Below are 12,394 nucleotides of genomic sequence, written 5' to 3'. Positions count from 1 at the left end.
GGGACAACAGACTCATAAGCCTCCATTTCAGGTTTCATTTCAAGTTTGACGGCCCCTTTGAATGACAGAATTCAGAAAAAGTCAGCAAGTTGATATTGAAAAAAGAAAACAAAAAATACAAATTCATCATCTCCTGTGAGTCAAACCACCATCTCATAATAGCAAAGGTCATTTGTGTCCCATTCCTTAAGTCTCACACCCCAACTTGTCTCAGACAGTTCTAGTAACATACAGCTGACCATGGGGACTATTGGTAAATTCTGAAATTCCGACTCTGCATTTGCTCAGGTGGAATGCAAAGCTACCAGCAGGAATGCAAATTGCACTTCCATTTTCTTCTGAAGTGTAATAGATGATTGTCCTGGTTTTGGCCATGAGGGGTGAGGTCTGGAGCCGTGTGGGCTTGTCTGGGTTGCTGTTCTAGAGCAGCTACATCATGGATGGTGTGGAAGTAAGGAATTCTGGCTTCCAGGAAGGAGAGGTGGAGCTTCAGGTCAAGAAAGAGCCTGGAGGGAGGGGAAACTCATCCACCATTGCTGATTGTTGTCCTTGGTGAGCATTTGCATGTGAATCACCCTCCATTGTACACTTTTGTTACTATTATTGCTGCTGTTTCTGTTTCTTTCTCTTATCTCATTGCTCTTTCCAGTGAATTGTTTTTATGCCACCGCAGGATCTCTGCCTTTTGTATATCCCACCAGAAGGGGCAGGAGAGTGGAGTGGTTTGCTTTTTAGTGTGAATACTAAACTGGGAAATACCATTTCTAAAACACGACAGCAATGTCCATGGCAAATTTTATATTCCTGGTGAAAATGTGAAGCAGAAATGTCAAGCAATATGGATCAATAATTTGATCAGCCCCAGAACTAAACAGAACTCCAGCAAGCTGTAGCTCCTCAGCACAGAATAAAAGTTTATATTATATACCTCCTTGAAAAAAATTAGCTTATTTTTTTTTATTTTTAAATGCACACATGAACAGCAGTATTTTACATTTTCATCTAACTATTTTTCTCTACGTGCAAAAATGTTTCTTTCACAGATGTTAGTCTTCCTACAATAGAGCTATTTAATGTGCAAACTAAGAAACCCCTAAGAATGCAAACAGAAAGGCAGCAAATGACTCACCTGCATTGGAGCCTGTCAAGTTGTAACGTGCATTCAGCTTTTTAATGATATTTTCATGGATCTGATACCAGTCACTCTCTGTGTTGCACCTAGAAAAATTATAACTTTTTAAATTCTGAAATGGGAACACAAGTTCATCAGACCAACTTCCCAACATATCCCTAAATACATCCTCTTTAGCTCATTAAACAACTAACACAGTGGGAGCTAACAAAGCCCCATGAAACCGCCTGTCCCAATGGAAACAGTGCCCTTGCCATTTGAGAGGGGCACCATGAAACACCTGCTTCCTGTGGCAAAGGATAGGAGAAAGATTGGAACAGCTATGCTGAGGAACTCAGCCATGACCAAATTCATTTCTGTATAGATCTATCCTTCAGGGCTAACCCACACAGAAATCTATCTTGTGACACTCCAAAGGAGACACAGGACTCAGAGATGGTCTTAGTAAACAGAAAAATCTGTGCTATAGACTTCAAAGTTACTTTAAAAGGTTGTTATCTTCAAGAGGTAGTGAATGAAAGAGCAAATTACATTTCAGTACACATTTAGAAAACAGCTGGTTTTCCATGTGATGAAAACCGGACTCTAATGATCTGATTTCTAGTGATAATTCTTCTTCCATTGTTTTTGCTATCTTAAAACTAACAGGCAAATTTTGTGAAAAACCCAAAATATATTTGGTAGACAAAACTAACAATTTGTTAACCAAGAGTGAACATTTATCTGACTTTAATGTTCTGGGAGTCGAAATAAGAGCCAGCCCACCTGCTCAGTGTTGCACTAAGCTGCTTTTCTGCAGCATTGATTCCAGCAGTTCTAATTCACTACAGATGGAGACAGAGGAAAGACACCCATGCCTTCAAGAGTTGAGTGCTACCCCTGGGAAGGGCAGAGCTTTCTCATACACATGACAATACATGTCCCAGACCACTCTACAAAACAGTTCTTATTCTAAAGTCCAAGATCAGCAGGAAGTTCCATGCATTGAGTTGCTACTAGAAAATGGAACTTTCTGCCAATTGCTATCAGCCAAAATCCATTATCTAATCAAGCACTCAATTTTAAATCTACTTTTGATTTTTCATTCTCCAGCACTGTCTTCTATATTTTTGTTATTCCTATTATATAGTTGCTTTATTTCATAAAAAGATACTCTGCTGTTTTTTTTTTCTTTTCTGTAGCTACAAAGTACTTTCACTAGATCCCCAGCACAAGGCATTAAAATTAGTCCAAAAAGCACTTTATGATGTTGCCATGATAAGAGAGCTCCAGAATAATGTGAAAAATGCTGATATATACACAAATACCTCAAAGGATGTGACCTTTACCTTCACTATTATCCCACTTTATAAGCATACCTGTAGAACTAGCCAAAATTTCCACGCTGTGATAGAAAAAAAGCCAAAAAACCTAGCTACTGTGCATTTTTGGAAAAGAAAGGAGATAGAGCTGTCCAGTCACACTGCATTTAACACCACTGATTCTGATGCAAATGACTCTAAGGTACTTTCAAAAATTAAGAAAAAAAACACCTCTTACATGTAGACTTTTAAGACAAGGTCATCCTTTGAATCTCCTGCCAGCAAATCTGCAATACTGAGGACTGCACAGCCAAAGGGCCGCCTGTATTGGACATTGCAGGCGTTTTTCTTTTCTCCAGCTCCCATTCGTCCTGCCAAACAAAACAGACATTTGGTGCATCACCCATGGAACTGTGTCTCTCCAAACCACAGGAGGGAGGCAGCAAGCAATCCAGCTCAGACAACGCCAAGTGTGCTCCCATTGGGAACACACCTGGTCCATCTCTGTGTTACATTCAGACAGCAAATGGTACAGCAAGTCCACTAGGCATGTGGTGATCCTGAAAGGTCTCAGACCAGAGGTTCTGCTCATCCTCTCATGACCCACACTCAGCAAACACCACTTTGTAACACCCAGTCATAGAATCCTCATGACACTATCAAATTAAATTTAGAGTTCAAACATGACAGAGTGTTCAACATTCACTGTCCGGTAAGAATTATTTTACTGTGGCTGTTGCTACCTCTCCTTTATGTGAGAGGTGTGATGAACCATTACAATTTGGTAATCAAATGCTCTTTCCTTATAGGCAACTGGAAAGCATGGGGATAATTGACCAGCTGCAGAAAAATAAAGAGAAACACAGAGAGAAAAGATGAAAAAGGGCAGAAGAACAATTTATGGTAAGAAAAGAAAGAAGGTAGTCAAAGAAAAGAGATTCAAAACAAAATATTTTTACTAGCCTTTTCTATTTGATTTAAATACAATTTATCAATCTTCTCACTGTGTTCTGGCATTTGAAACTGCCCTCTTTCTATCAATTCTATTCAATTGCGCACTAGCAGTTATGTATCTTTCCCATCAACTCTTAATTTCTGTCAAAAAAACCTATGGCTGCAGTTGCTGCAGGACAATGCCTCCTCCAAATATCCCTATGCATCACAGCAGCTTGAAGAGTAATTGCTCATTTTCACACCGCAAAGCAGATAAATGTTGTTTTAACTTTTTCATATTTCAGTGGTTCACATATGAACTTGACTGTGAATATATTTGAAACTTATACAACTGGAAAAATCCTACTCTTTAATATTTTTAAAACATTTATTCTTTTAACTGTACTTACATCAGAATTTACCATATATTTTCTAAAATCTTGTCAAAAAACCAAAACACTGTATTTTGATGAAATACCAAATTAGCATAAAAATGCACAGAAAGTTATTTCTCATGGCTGGAAAATAAAGAAACAATTCAGTAACAATTTGTTACTTTGTAGCAAATTGTTTCTGAACTCAGCATAAGTTACAGTGACTACACTTCAAACTAAAATGCCTTTCAAAAATAGGAAGAAAAGTTATATTTAGTACAGCACCAATGTAACTAGAGGCAATTTACAAAGAAAATAATATATCTAAGAGGCCAGAAGCAGACCCAAAGATTATTGCTTCACATCAGTACAGCCCAGAGGACTTCTTAAAATAAGTACACAAGCATACACTTTTCTTCTTCTCCACTTTTTCTCTAGAGGACTTGATATCTGTCTATAGCATTAGAGATTAAAATGTTTATGAAATATTGTTCATTTTTCCCCTCTCCTCCTTTTTCAAGGAGTCAGGGAGAAGACAAAATTCATCTGAACAATATCAGATATACATCAGATCTCTGATACAATGAGGTACACTAAATGTCCAGACAAGCTTTTCTATGTTCAAAGGATGCTTGAAATTACACTTCAGAATAAGAATGGACTCCCCAATGACAACTCCATCATGCTAACACAGTTCATCTTTGACACTTTCATTTTGTTTTGTAATAGTGACAAAGTATACTGCATCTAAACCCAGTTAGCAGTATACCTGATAAATAATGTAAAACAGCGCTGAGAAATCCAAGCAATTTTTCCAACAAAAACCAGGCATTTTCTTTTCCAAAAGTTTATTCAAAAATCAAGCTATTATAGCAAATCCAAAAGCTAGCCCCAAGCAGTTTTCTTTTATCTACTGCCAAATGTCTAACAAATAAAACATGAGACCTACCTATTCGGATAATGTGCACAGTGATATAGATGTCCTTCCTGAGTTCACTGCTACCCAAATCCTGCACAAGATCAGAACCTCATTATTTATGACTCCTGATTAAAATGCAACATTTAAAGAGACCTGTACATGCTGCTTTCACTGCCAGTGAGTTCATTTATACAACATTAACAAATCACTTCAACACTTTAAATTGGCAGCCATGTGTTTAAAATGAGTGTCCTAAAATATCCTGGTTAGAATTTGCTGTAATGCAGCAAAATCAGTGGGAGTGCACACAGACTTGCTGTGTGCCTTGAACAGCAGTGATGCATTTGTGCAATTCCAAATATTCTGGAAGTACAGAGAGTGCTGCACAAACAATTGTTTGGGTGTAAAAAGTACAAGGAGGAAACACAGCTGGTCTTTGTTGCAGAGAGAATGACTGGTACATTTGCTTACAGGGAAGTTCAATGAGTGTCCACACACTGCCATAAAACCGGGGTTCACCCATGCCCTTCAGCCCCTCAAACCAGCCTTTAGATTTGATGTTCATAGCAAGGTACAAGCTTAGGGAGCAGCTCTGAGTCAACCACACAATAACAATTTAATCCAACTTCTATTCTCAACATCCAGCACAAAAAAAAAGATTGAGATGAGGAAGAACTCACCACAAAGAGAGAACAGTGTCTTTCAGGCTTTTCTGGACATTTTGGCAAACCATTTCTATTCAGTCTTAAAAAAAATCTTTCACTGTAAGAAAACAAATATGATAGATATGTTGAACAACACTACAGCAAAATTAGATCTCATTTTGATCTTACTTCCAGAAGCAACCTTTCTCAAGATAAAAACAAATGAAATAATTTGTTTCTGAAAGTCTCAGATGTATGAATGAAAAAAAAGGGAGATGCTAGTGAAGGGTGGTGATTAACTTAATCACCTAAGAAAATTACTAAAAACTCAATACAAAATAGAAGACTGATTGTCATTTGGAAGAATGATATTGTACATCCTAGTACACAGAGAAACACAAGCAATAAAATCCATTTATCCTAGAACTAAAATTAGATGTGTAGTAAGTTGGTATTGATTCTTGCTAAACAAATGTCAACATCACCATGTTTGTATTCAACCAACATTCTTTTTCATACGTAGGATGATGATTGTAGGAGACATTTTACTTACACAGCTCTGTTAAAACCTCTTACTACAGAACACTGATTTTCACAGTTTTGTAAGAGTCTTAAAGTTCCAGCAGGGCAAAATTCATTTTTGAAATCCTGTTTTGCAATCAACACCCCACCCAGTGGGGTGTTAAATTCTACAGCTGATACAAGTATTAATACTGCTAGTAGGGAGATGCAGAGAATTCTTATTTCCAAATAGAAGAGGGCCCTAGAGCACACTGGAAGAGAAATTATTTTTTAAAATATTTCCATTAGATAGTAGGATTTAGGGATAAACTCTAAACTCTATGCAAACCTGGCAATTCTTGCATGGTAATATTATGAAAAAGCCAACCTTCCATGCTTTGGAAAATTTTCTCTAAGAAAATTAGCCTCACAAGAAATGTAACAATCACATTTCTGTAGTGAAAGATGTGGAAGATGGGAAAGGCAAGTAAGTGTTACAGACATTTCCTTTCACCCTCTCACCCCCAGCCCCAGCTGGCCAGACACATGAGTCTGGATGTCCTGTAATGCTCAATCAGAAATAACATTTCATAAGTACACATGTATTTTTTTCTCAGCTGTATCCACATCTTCTCCTTATTCCAGAAGTTAAACATGGTTTACCACTGCTCTATATCAAGCATAGCTTTTCAAAATGCAGCTGGAAAATCACTAGGAACATGTTGGATAAGATCTATCTCAATAGACTAATTAAATCTTTATTTCACCAGCATTTGCCTTGTAGAAAATCTGCATTGATCACTCACAGAATCAGTCATTCACATTAAAAGGGACCTCAAAGGGCTTCTAGGTCCAAACTCCTGCTCAGTGTGGGGTCAGCTATCAGGTCAGGTTAGCTTATCAGAGCTTTAGCTGGGCCATGGAAACCTTCAGCTATGGAAACCACAAAGGCTCTCTGAAAAAGACCCATCCCAGTGCCTGACCATCCTCAACTTTTTCTTTACATCCAGATGCACACCTTGTTCAGTCTGTAACCCTTGTCTCTCACTGTCCCACCACTGATGTCATTGATCTTCTTGTAGGTAAACGGGGACAAACATTTTACCGGGGACTTTGCCGCAGGACAAAAGGTAACGACTATTAACTAAAAGAGGATTGATTCAGACTAGAAATAATAAAGACTTTTTTTACAATGGCAGTGGTAAAACACTGGAACAAGTTTTCCAGTGAGGTAATAGATGCCCCACCATGGAAATAGTCAGCTTGGACGGAGTTCTGACCAGCAGGACTCCAAGGCTCAATGATCCTGGAGGACTTTCCCAACCTTTATGATCCTGTGACGATGTCTCCACTCATTGCAGAGGGGCTGAATTAGATGACCTTTAAAGGCCCTTACTGACCCAAAACATTCTATGCATCTTGGATTATTATGTGATTTAGCTCCCCTCTAAACTGTTTCTTCTCCAGTCTGAGCAAGCTCCACTGCCTCAACCTGGCCTCCCAGTGCAGGGGCTCCTGCCCACAAACACCGTGAGGCCTTCTGCTGAATTCACTTCAGCTCATTAATATTGGTCTTGAAGGACCCAGAACTGGCATGGTCTGAGCAGGGGATGATCACTTCCCATGAGCAACTGGCTGTGTTCTTGTTGACACAACCCAAGATGCTGTAACACTCTAGAGCACACTTCTTGAGAGCTATTTTGGGAGAATGCTCTCTGGATAGCTTTTACGTGCCAGCTATCCAGGCTGAACAACTAAATATTTAAGACTTTCTTAATTGGATTCTTTGAAAACTTTTATGCAATCCATCAGTACAGCTTTTTTATCAAACACCATAAAAGGCAGAACCTAAGTAACAGTAGAGTGGGGCTCAAATACCAAAGTACATGAAAATTATATTTTATCAACAAAATGCTACTTTTCTCATTCACTTTTTATGATACAGCAAACTTATGCAGCTTAGGTCTCCATGAGAACAATAAAATTGAGTTTTAAAGACTGTTTATGTAAGTCTATTTTTACAGAAAAACAAGCTGGTATTTTGCTGTTGATTTACAACTGCTTTCAAAATAATTATGCCTTTTCATTTAGAATTGAGCTAATTTGCAATATTGAAAAATACAGTAAAAAAAAGTGTAGAGCTTTGTTTATAGGGCTCACACAAAATTAGTGTACATCGAACAAGAATTATTAATTATATTGTCAAAGTAACTAAAGTTTTAGGACCACATTACGTGTGGCACCACTCCAAACTGGATAGAAATGAAAAAGTCTGTTCCAGAAGTAACAGAGCTTCTGTGCACTTGGTATGTGTCAATAAAAATTTGGCCAGTAAAGGTGATTCTGATTTTCACCACTTTATCTTCAGGTTATATAGCAATTTGAAAGCAATTTGTACATACATACACATCACATCTCACTATGTTTTTGTCTTTAAAACAAATGTTAGATATGTTGGTTCAAAGAGAAATACCATTCATAAGCCAGCTTCATAGTTTACCTGTTAACTGGAAAATACAGAATACACTCCCAATTAAATGTATTTAATTAAGTTTATATTCCACACAAACAAAGGCATATCTTTTGAAGGTTTCCTATTCACTATCCACTACAATACAAAATTTTCAAGCTCTGCTTATACTCACAGATCATGAGATTATGATCCACAACACAGCTAAAAGCCAAAGACTTCTGTCATGCCACAAAGAAATATACTGATTGCAACAGATATGTAATGGCTATGCAGATCTACTTTCCTCATTTGCATTTGTAATTTTCTTTCACTGAAGCAGAGTGAAGAAATGAAAAAAGCAAACCAAAACCAACAACAACTCTTAATCCCTGCTTGGTGCTTTATGATAGCTTTTTTTTCCACTAGAAACAGATGACAGAACCAGTTACACCTCAGGTTAAAATGGTTATCTTTGAACGTTTCCAAGGAGCAAACGCAAGCAGTTAGACTTGTGAGATTACAAGACCAAAATGGCACTGTAATATCTACGTACATAGAGCATGGGCATTTATATACCATTTCAAAGGATTTCCGTAGAGACCAGCAGGCTGGAAAAAGTGCTAAGGAAAGCAAACAGCCTTCATAAAACAAAATAAAGACAGACTTCCCAGGATCCGAAAGCTTGGCTTCAAACAGCAGTAAAAATCTCAGAGGGTTAAACCTAGAGCTAGTATGTTACTGCACAGCAGTTTTCTCAGCCACACATACATAGATACAGCAAATATACACAGCAGTACCACACAACAGAAATACCTCTTCTTTGTATTAAGACAACTTGATTTTAATTTAGACTACAACAAACTTTTCAAGAGCACCAATATCACCACTTAAACACACCATACACATTTAAAGTCAGCTGCCTTCCCACTGAAAATAAGGAAATAACTAATGCTGGAGAGATTAATTTAAGAAGGTCAACAAGGGATTTTTGTACTGTAACTTCTCATGCATTAGCAGAGTAACAACATGTTCTAAATCTGCAGGCTTAACAGATGCATTTTAAAGGAACATGGCTGAAAACTGTTCTATTTTCATATGTGACCCCTATTTCCTTAGTATTAGCAGGAAAATATTACCAGTCACATGGTACGAGTCTAGACAGATTGTCTGCTCTATGATTTATAAACACACTATCAAAAATAAAAAATCTGGCCAGATTTATACCACATGGCATATTCTTGTGGCAAAACTATGACATCAAATAGCCATAATTCTCAGTACAGCTCCACTTTCAGACATCTCTATAAATGCTCTCTACTTGAAAATAGGTTACAGTGATTTCCAAAGTAAACAAAGAGGAACAATAAGAGAATTCTGCCACATAATTCACCCCCTCAAGTTTATTACATTCCAGAACACTGTCAATGGATGTTCAATAGGAACTTGAATCTGAATTGACTTCATTTACAGCTAAAAGCTCAGTGGTTTCGTAAAACCCAGATCAGACACAAAATCAGACACAAAACTCTCACATTTAGTGGTGAAATACAGAGGAATGTTGTACAACATATCTTAAGTTACTGAAAGATCATAAAGTCTTCAAGTATATCCTTAACCAGAGAATAACTGAATGATAAACGTGCCAACATGACTTCGCAGTACCAGCTGATTCACAGTAAGTCAGGTCCTGTATTGCATCTGTTACGTACTTAAAAAAACATTTTCAAATTTCTAACTGTAAAATACAAGGCAATAAGCAAAGGGGGACAGAAAAGGAAGAATGAGTACTATAAAAATGTCAGCCAATTTCAGATAAAGATCAAAGCAAAAATACTAACAAAAAAACCACAAAACAATCTTACTATGGTACGTCGAAGCTTATCTTTCTGTCCCCTAGCCATGCTGACAACATGAGGGAAGAAGAAGAAAAAAGCATTCAAAGAATGTTCATAGATTTATGCAGCGAAGCCTAATTTCCCTTGGCTAGCTGTACAGTTAACAAGGAAAAAAGAAAGCAGAAAAGGGGATTGGAGGAAAAGCAAAACAGATTTACATAGTTAAATCAAGCTCCTGCTCTCATCCTCTTTTACCTCTTTATTAACTGAAAATAGCCTAGAGAAATTAGTTTTTATTACAGATTTTATGAACATAACCTACATTATTTTAGATATTTGAACCTGTATTTTAAATGAAAGATGGCATCATACATTTCTTAAAAGAGCTAGACAGCAGTAACTTTAAATTACTTTTCATGACATACCAGGAGCCAGAGGAAGAGGAGTTTTAAAACAGAAAACTGTTTTTAGGAATTTATTAGCATGTAATTACAACTAAAGAAAAAACATATACCAGAAGCTGAAGCCTTCACTGATCTTGGTCTGCCACCAGGGATAAACATTTTGCATCACAGCATTACCAGTACACAGACCTACAGATCCTTTAAGCTGAATTACAGTCTTGATTATTATCCTAGTCAATGACTGAGCTAACAGCATGGATACAAGCGGATTTGCAGTATCTTTCCCCAAAGATTAAGCCTGAAGGGAGCAGGAGAAGTTAGTAAAGTGAAGGGAAACAACAGCATTTAGGAAAATTCCCCTTCCTCCACCACCTCCTGGCTTCCTATGTATTCAACACCATTTGGGGGTTTACAAAGAGCAAGCCTGTATTTTGCGTCAATCCTAACATGCCTTTTGCTGGTAGCCAGTGTGACTGCAATATGTTCCTCATGAGATGATCTTTAAACCAACTATACACACACACATATATACACATACACACACCACTGGGGCTCAAAATAGCTCAGTTACCTCAATCTAGATCTACTAAATCTAGCGCACACATGTCATGGCTGGTTCACATGCTCCTACTCCAACACAGCATTTATTTCTGAATGTAGCTAATTGTTTAAGCTCCACCAGACACATGACAGGTCACTCTTCCAGGGTTTTCATCATCACATTTAAAAAGAGTTATTTCTCCTGACAGCTTTCAATTTTTACAACAGAATCTGTAAGAGGGCTATTTGTTAATGCATTTGAGCAGCATAATTGATACCACAGGTTCCTCTTGGGTTGGTTTGTCTACTTTAAGTATGTGTCTATCTATACAAGCTCAGATCAAAGATCTATATCAGCTAGCATCCTTAGTCCAACTATAGCAAGTAGAAGATATTTGAGAAAGTATCTTTAAACAGTAGATAAGAGGGTGGATTTGTTTCACTGAAAATGGCTCTTTGTGAGAGGAACTGAACTACATCATAAAATACAATTAATTTATAACACAACCTCACTCCTGGGAAGGCTTATGGAAGGTGTTATTAAATGGGGCTCTGTCTACCCATAAAATACAAAACTAAACCTTCTCAGAAGCATTTTCTTGCTAGACAACACATGTGGGGTTTTTTAGGAGCTTTTTCCTACCATATCTACCTCATTTTACTTATTCACAAATGCAATTTGGTGTAAAGTCACATGCAGCACCTCCCATACACAGGTTGAATAGGACAGTCTAGGCCATCAGGCCAAAGAAACACACTTGCTGAAACATCAGTTCCTCAAAAAATACTTGAATTAGCCTGAATAAAAATGTTAATTCTCTTGCAATTCAAGAATGGCCAGAATTTAAAGGGCAATTTATCAAAACTGTCTCATTAATGACAACAAATTATACAGCACTGCAAAAAGTCAGATAAAATGAATGGTTCATTGAAGTGCTGTGGTTTAACCCCAGCCAGTAGCTCAATCACCAGCTCACTCCCCCACAGTGGGGTGGGGGAGAGAATCGGAAGGGTAAAAGTCACAAAACTTGTGGGTTAATGTAAAGGCAGTCTAACACAGAAAGCAGAAGCCACACACACAAGCAAACAAAGCAGGGAATTCATTCACCACTTCCCATGGGCAGGCAGGTGTCCAGCCATTCCCAGAAAAACAGGGCTCCATGACAGGTAACAGTGAGTGAGGAAGATGAATGCCATTACTCCACTGCCTCTCCTTCTCTTCTTCCCCCAGCTTTCTATGCTGAAATGGTGTGTCCATGTCATATGCTGTGAGATATCCATCCCTGTGTCTGGGTCAGCTGGGATCAGCTGTCCTGGTTGTAACCCTTCCCATCTCCTTGTGCACCCCCAGCCTCCTCA

At 37.9% G+C, this 12,394-nt stretch overlaps 1 protein-coding gene across 4 annotated transcripts in view; it reads right to left on the bottom strand.

The window, feature by feature from the left end:
* Positions 1-12,394, bottom strand: part of DOCK4 (dedicator of cytokinesis 4) — a 223,559-nt gene that overhangs the window by 105,261 nt on the left and 105,904 nt on the right. For all 4 annotated transcript variants that reach the window (XM_054280760.1, XM_054280777.1, XM_054280769.1 and 1 more), the window contains exons 9-12: positions 5,340-5,421; positions 4,690-4,750; positions 2,672-2,804; positions 1,130-1,218 (exon numbers count right to left, since the gene is read on the bottom strand). In XM_054280760.1, coding sequence (XP_054136735.1) covers positions 1,130-1,218; positions 2,672-2,804; positions 4,690-4,750; positions 5,340-5,421 — 365 coding nt within the window. The remainder of the gene's footprint in view (positions 1-1,129; positions 1,219-2,671; positions 2,805-4,689; positions 4,751-5,339; positions 5,422-12,394) is intronic.

Source organism: Melozone crissalis, unplaced genomic scaffold (genome assembly GCF_028551555.1).
Source record: "Melozone crissalis strain CALT ecotype California unplaced genomic scaffold, PUWL_Pcris_2 ptg000004l_1, whole genome shotgun sequence".
Taxonomy (NCBI): domain Eukaryota; kingdom Metazoa; phylum Chordata; class Aves; order Passeriformes; family Passerellidae; genus Melozone; species Melozone crissalis.
Note: the sequence above shows the minus strand (reverse complement) of the source record. Positions and strands in the feature narration are given on the sequence as shown.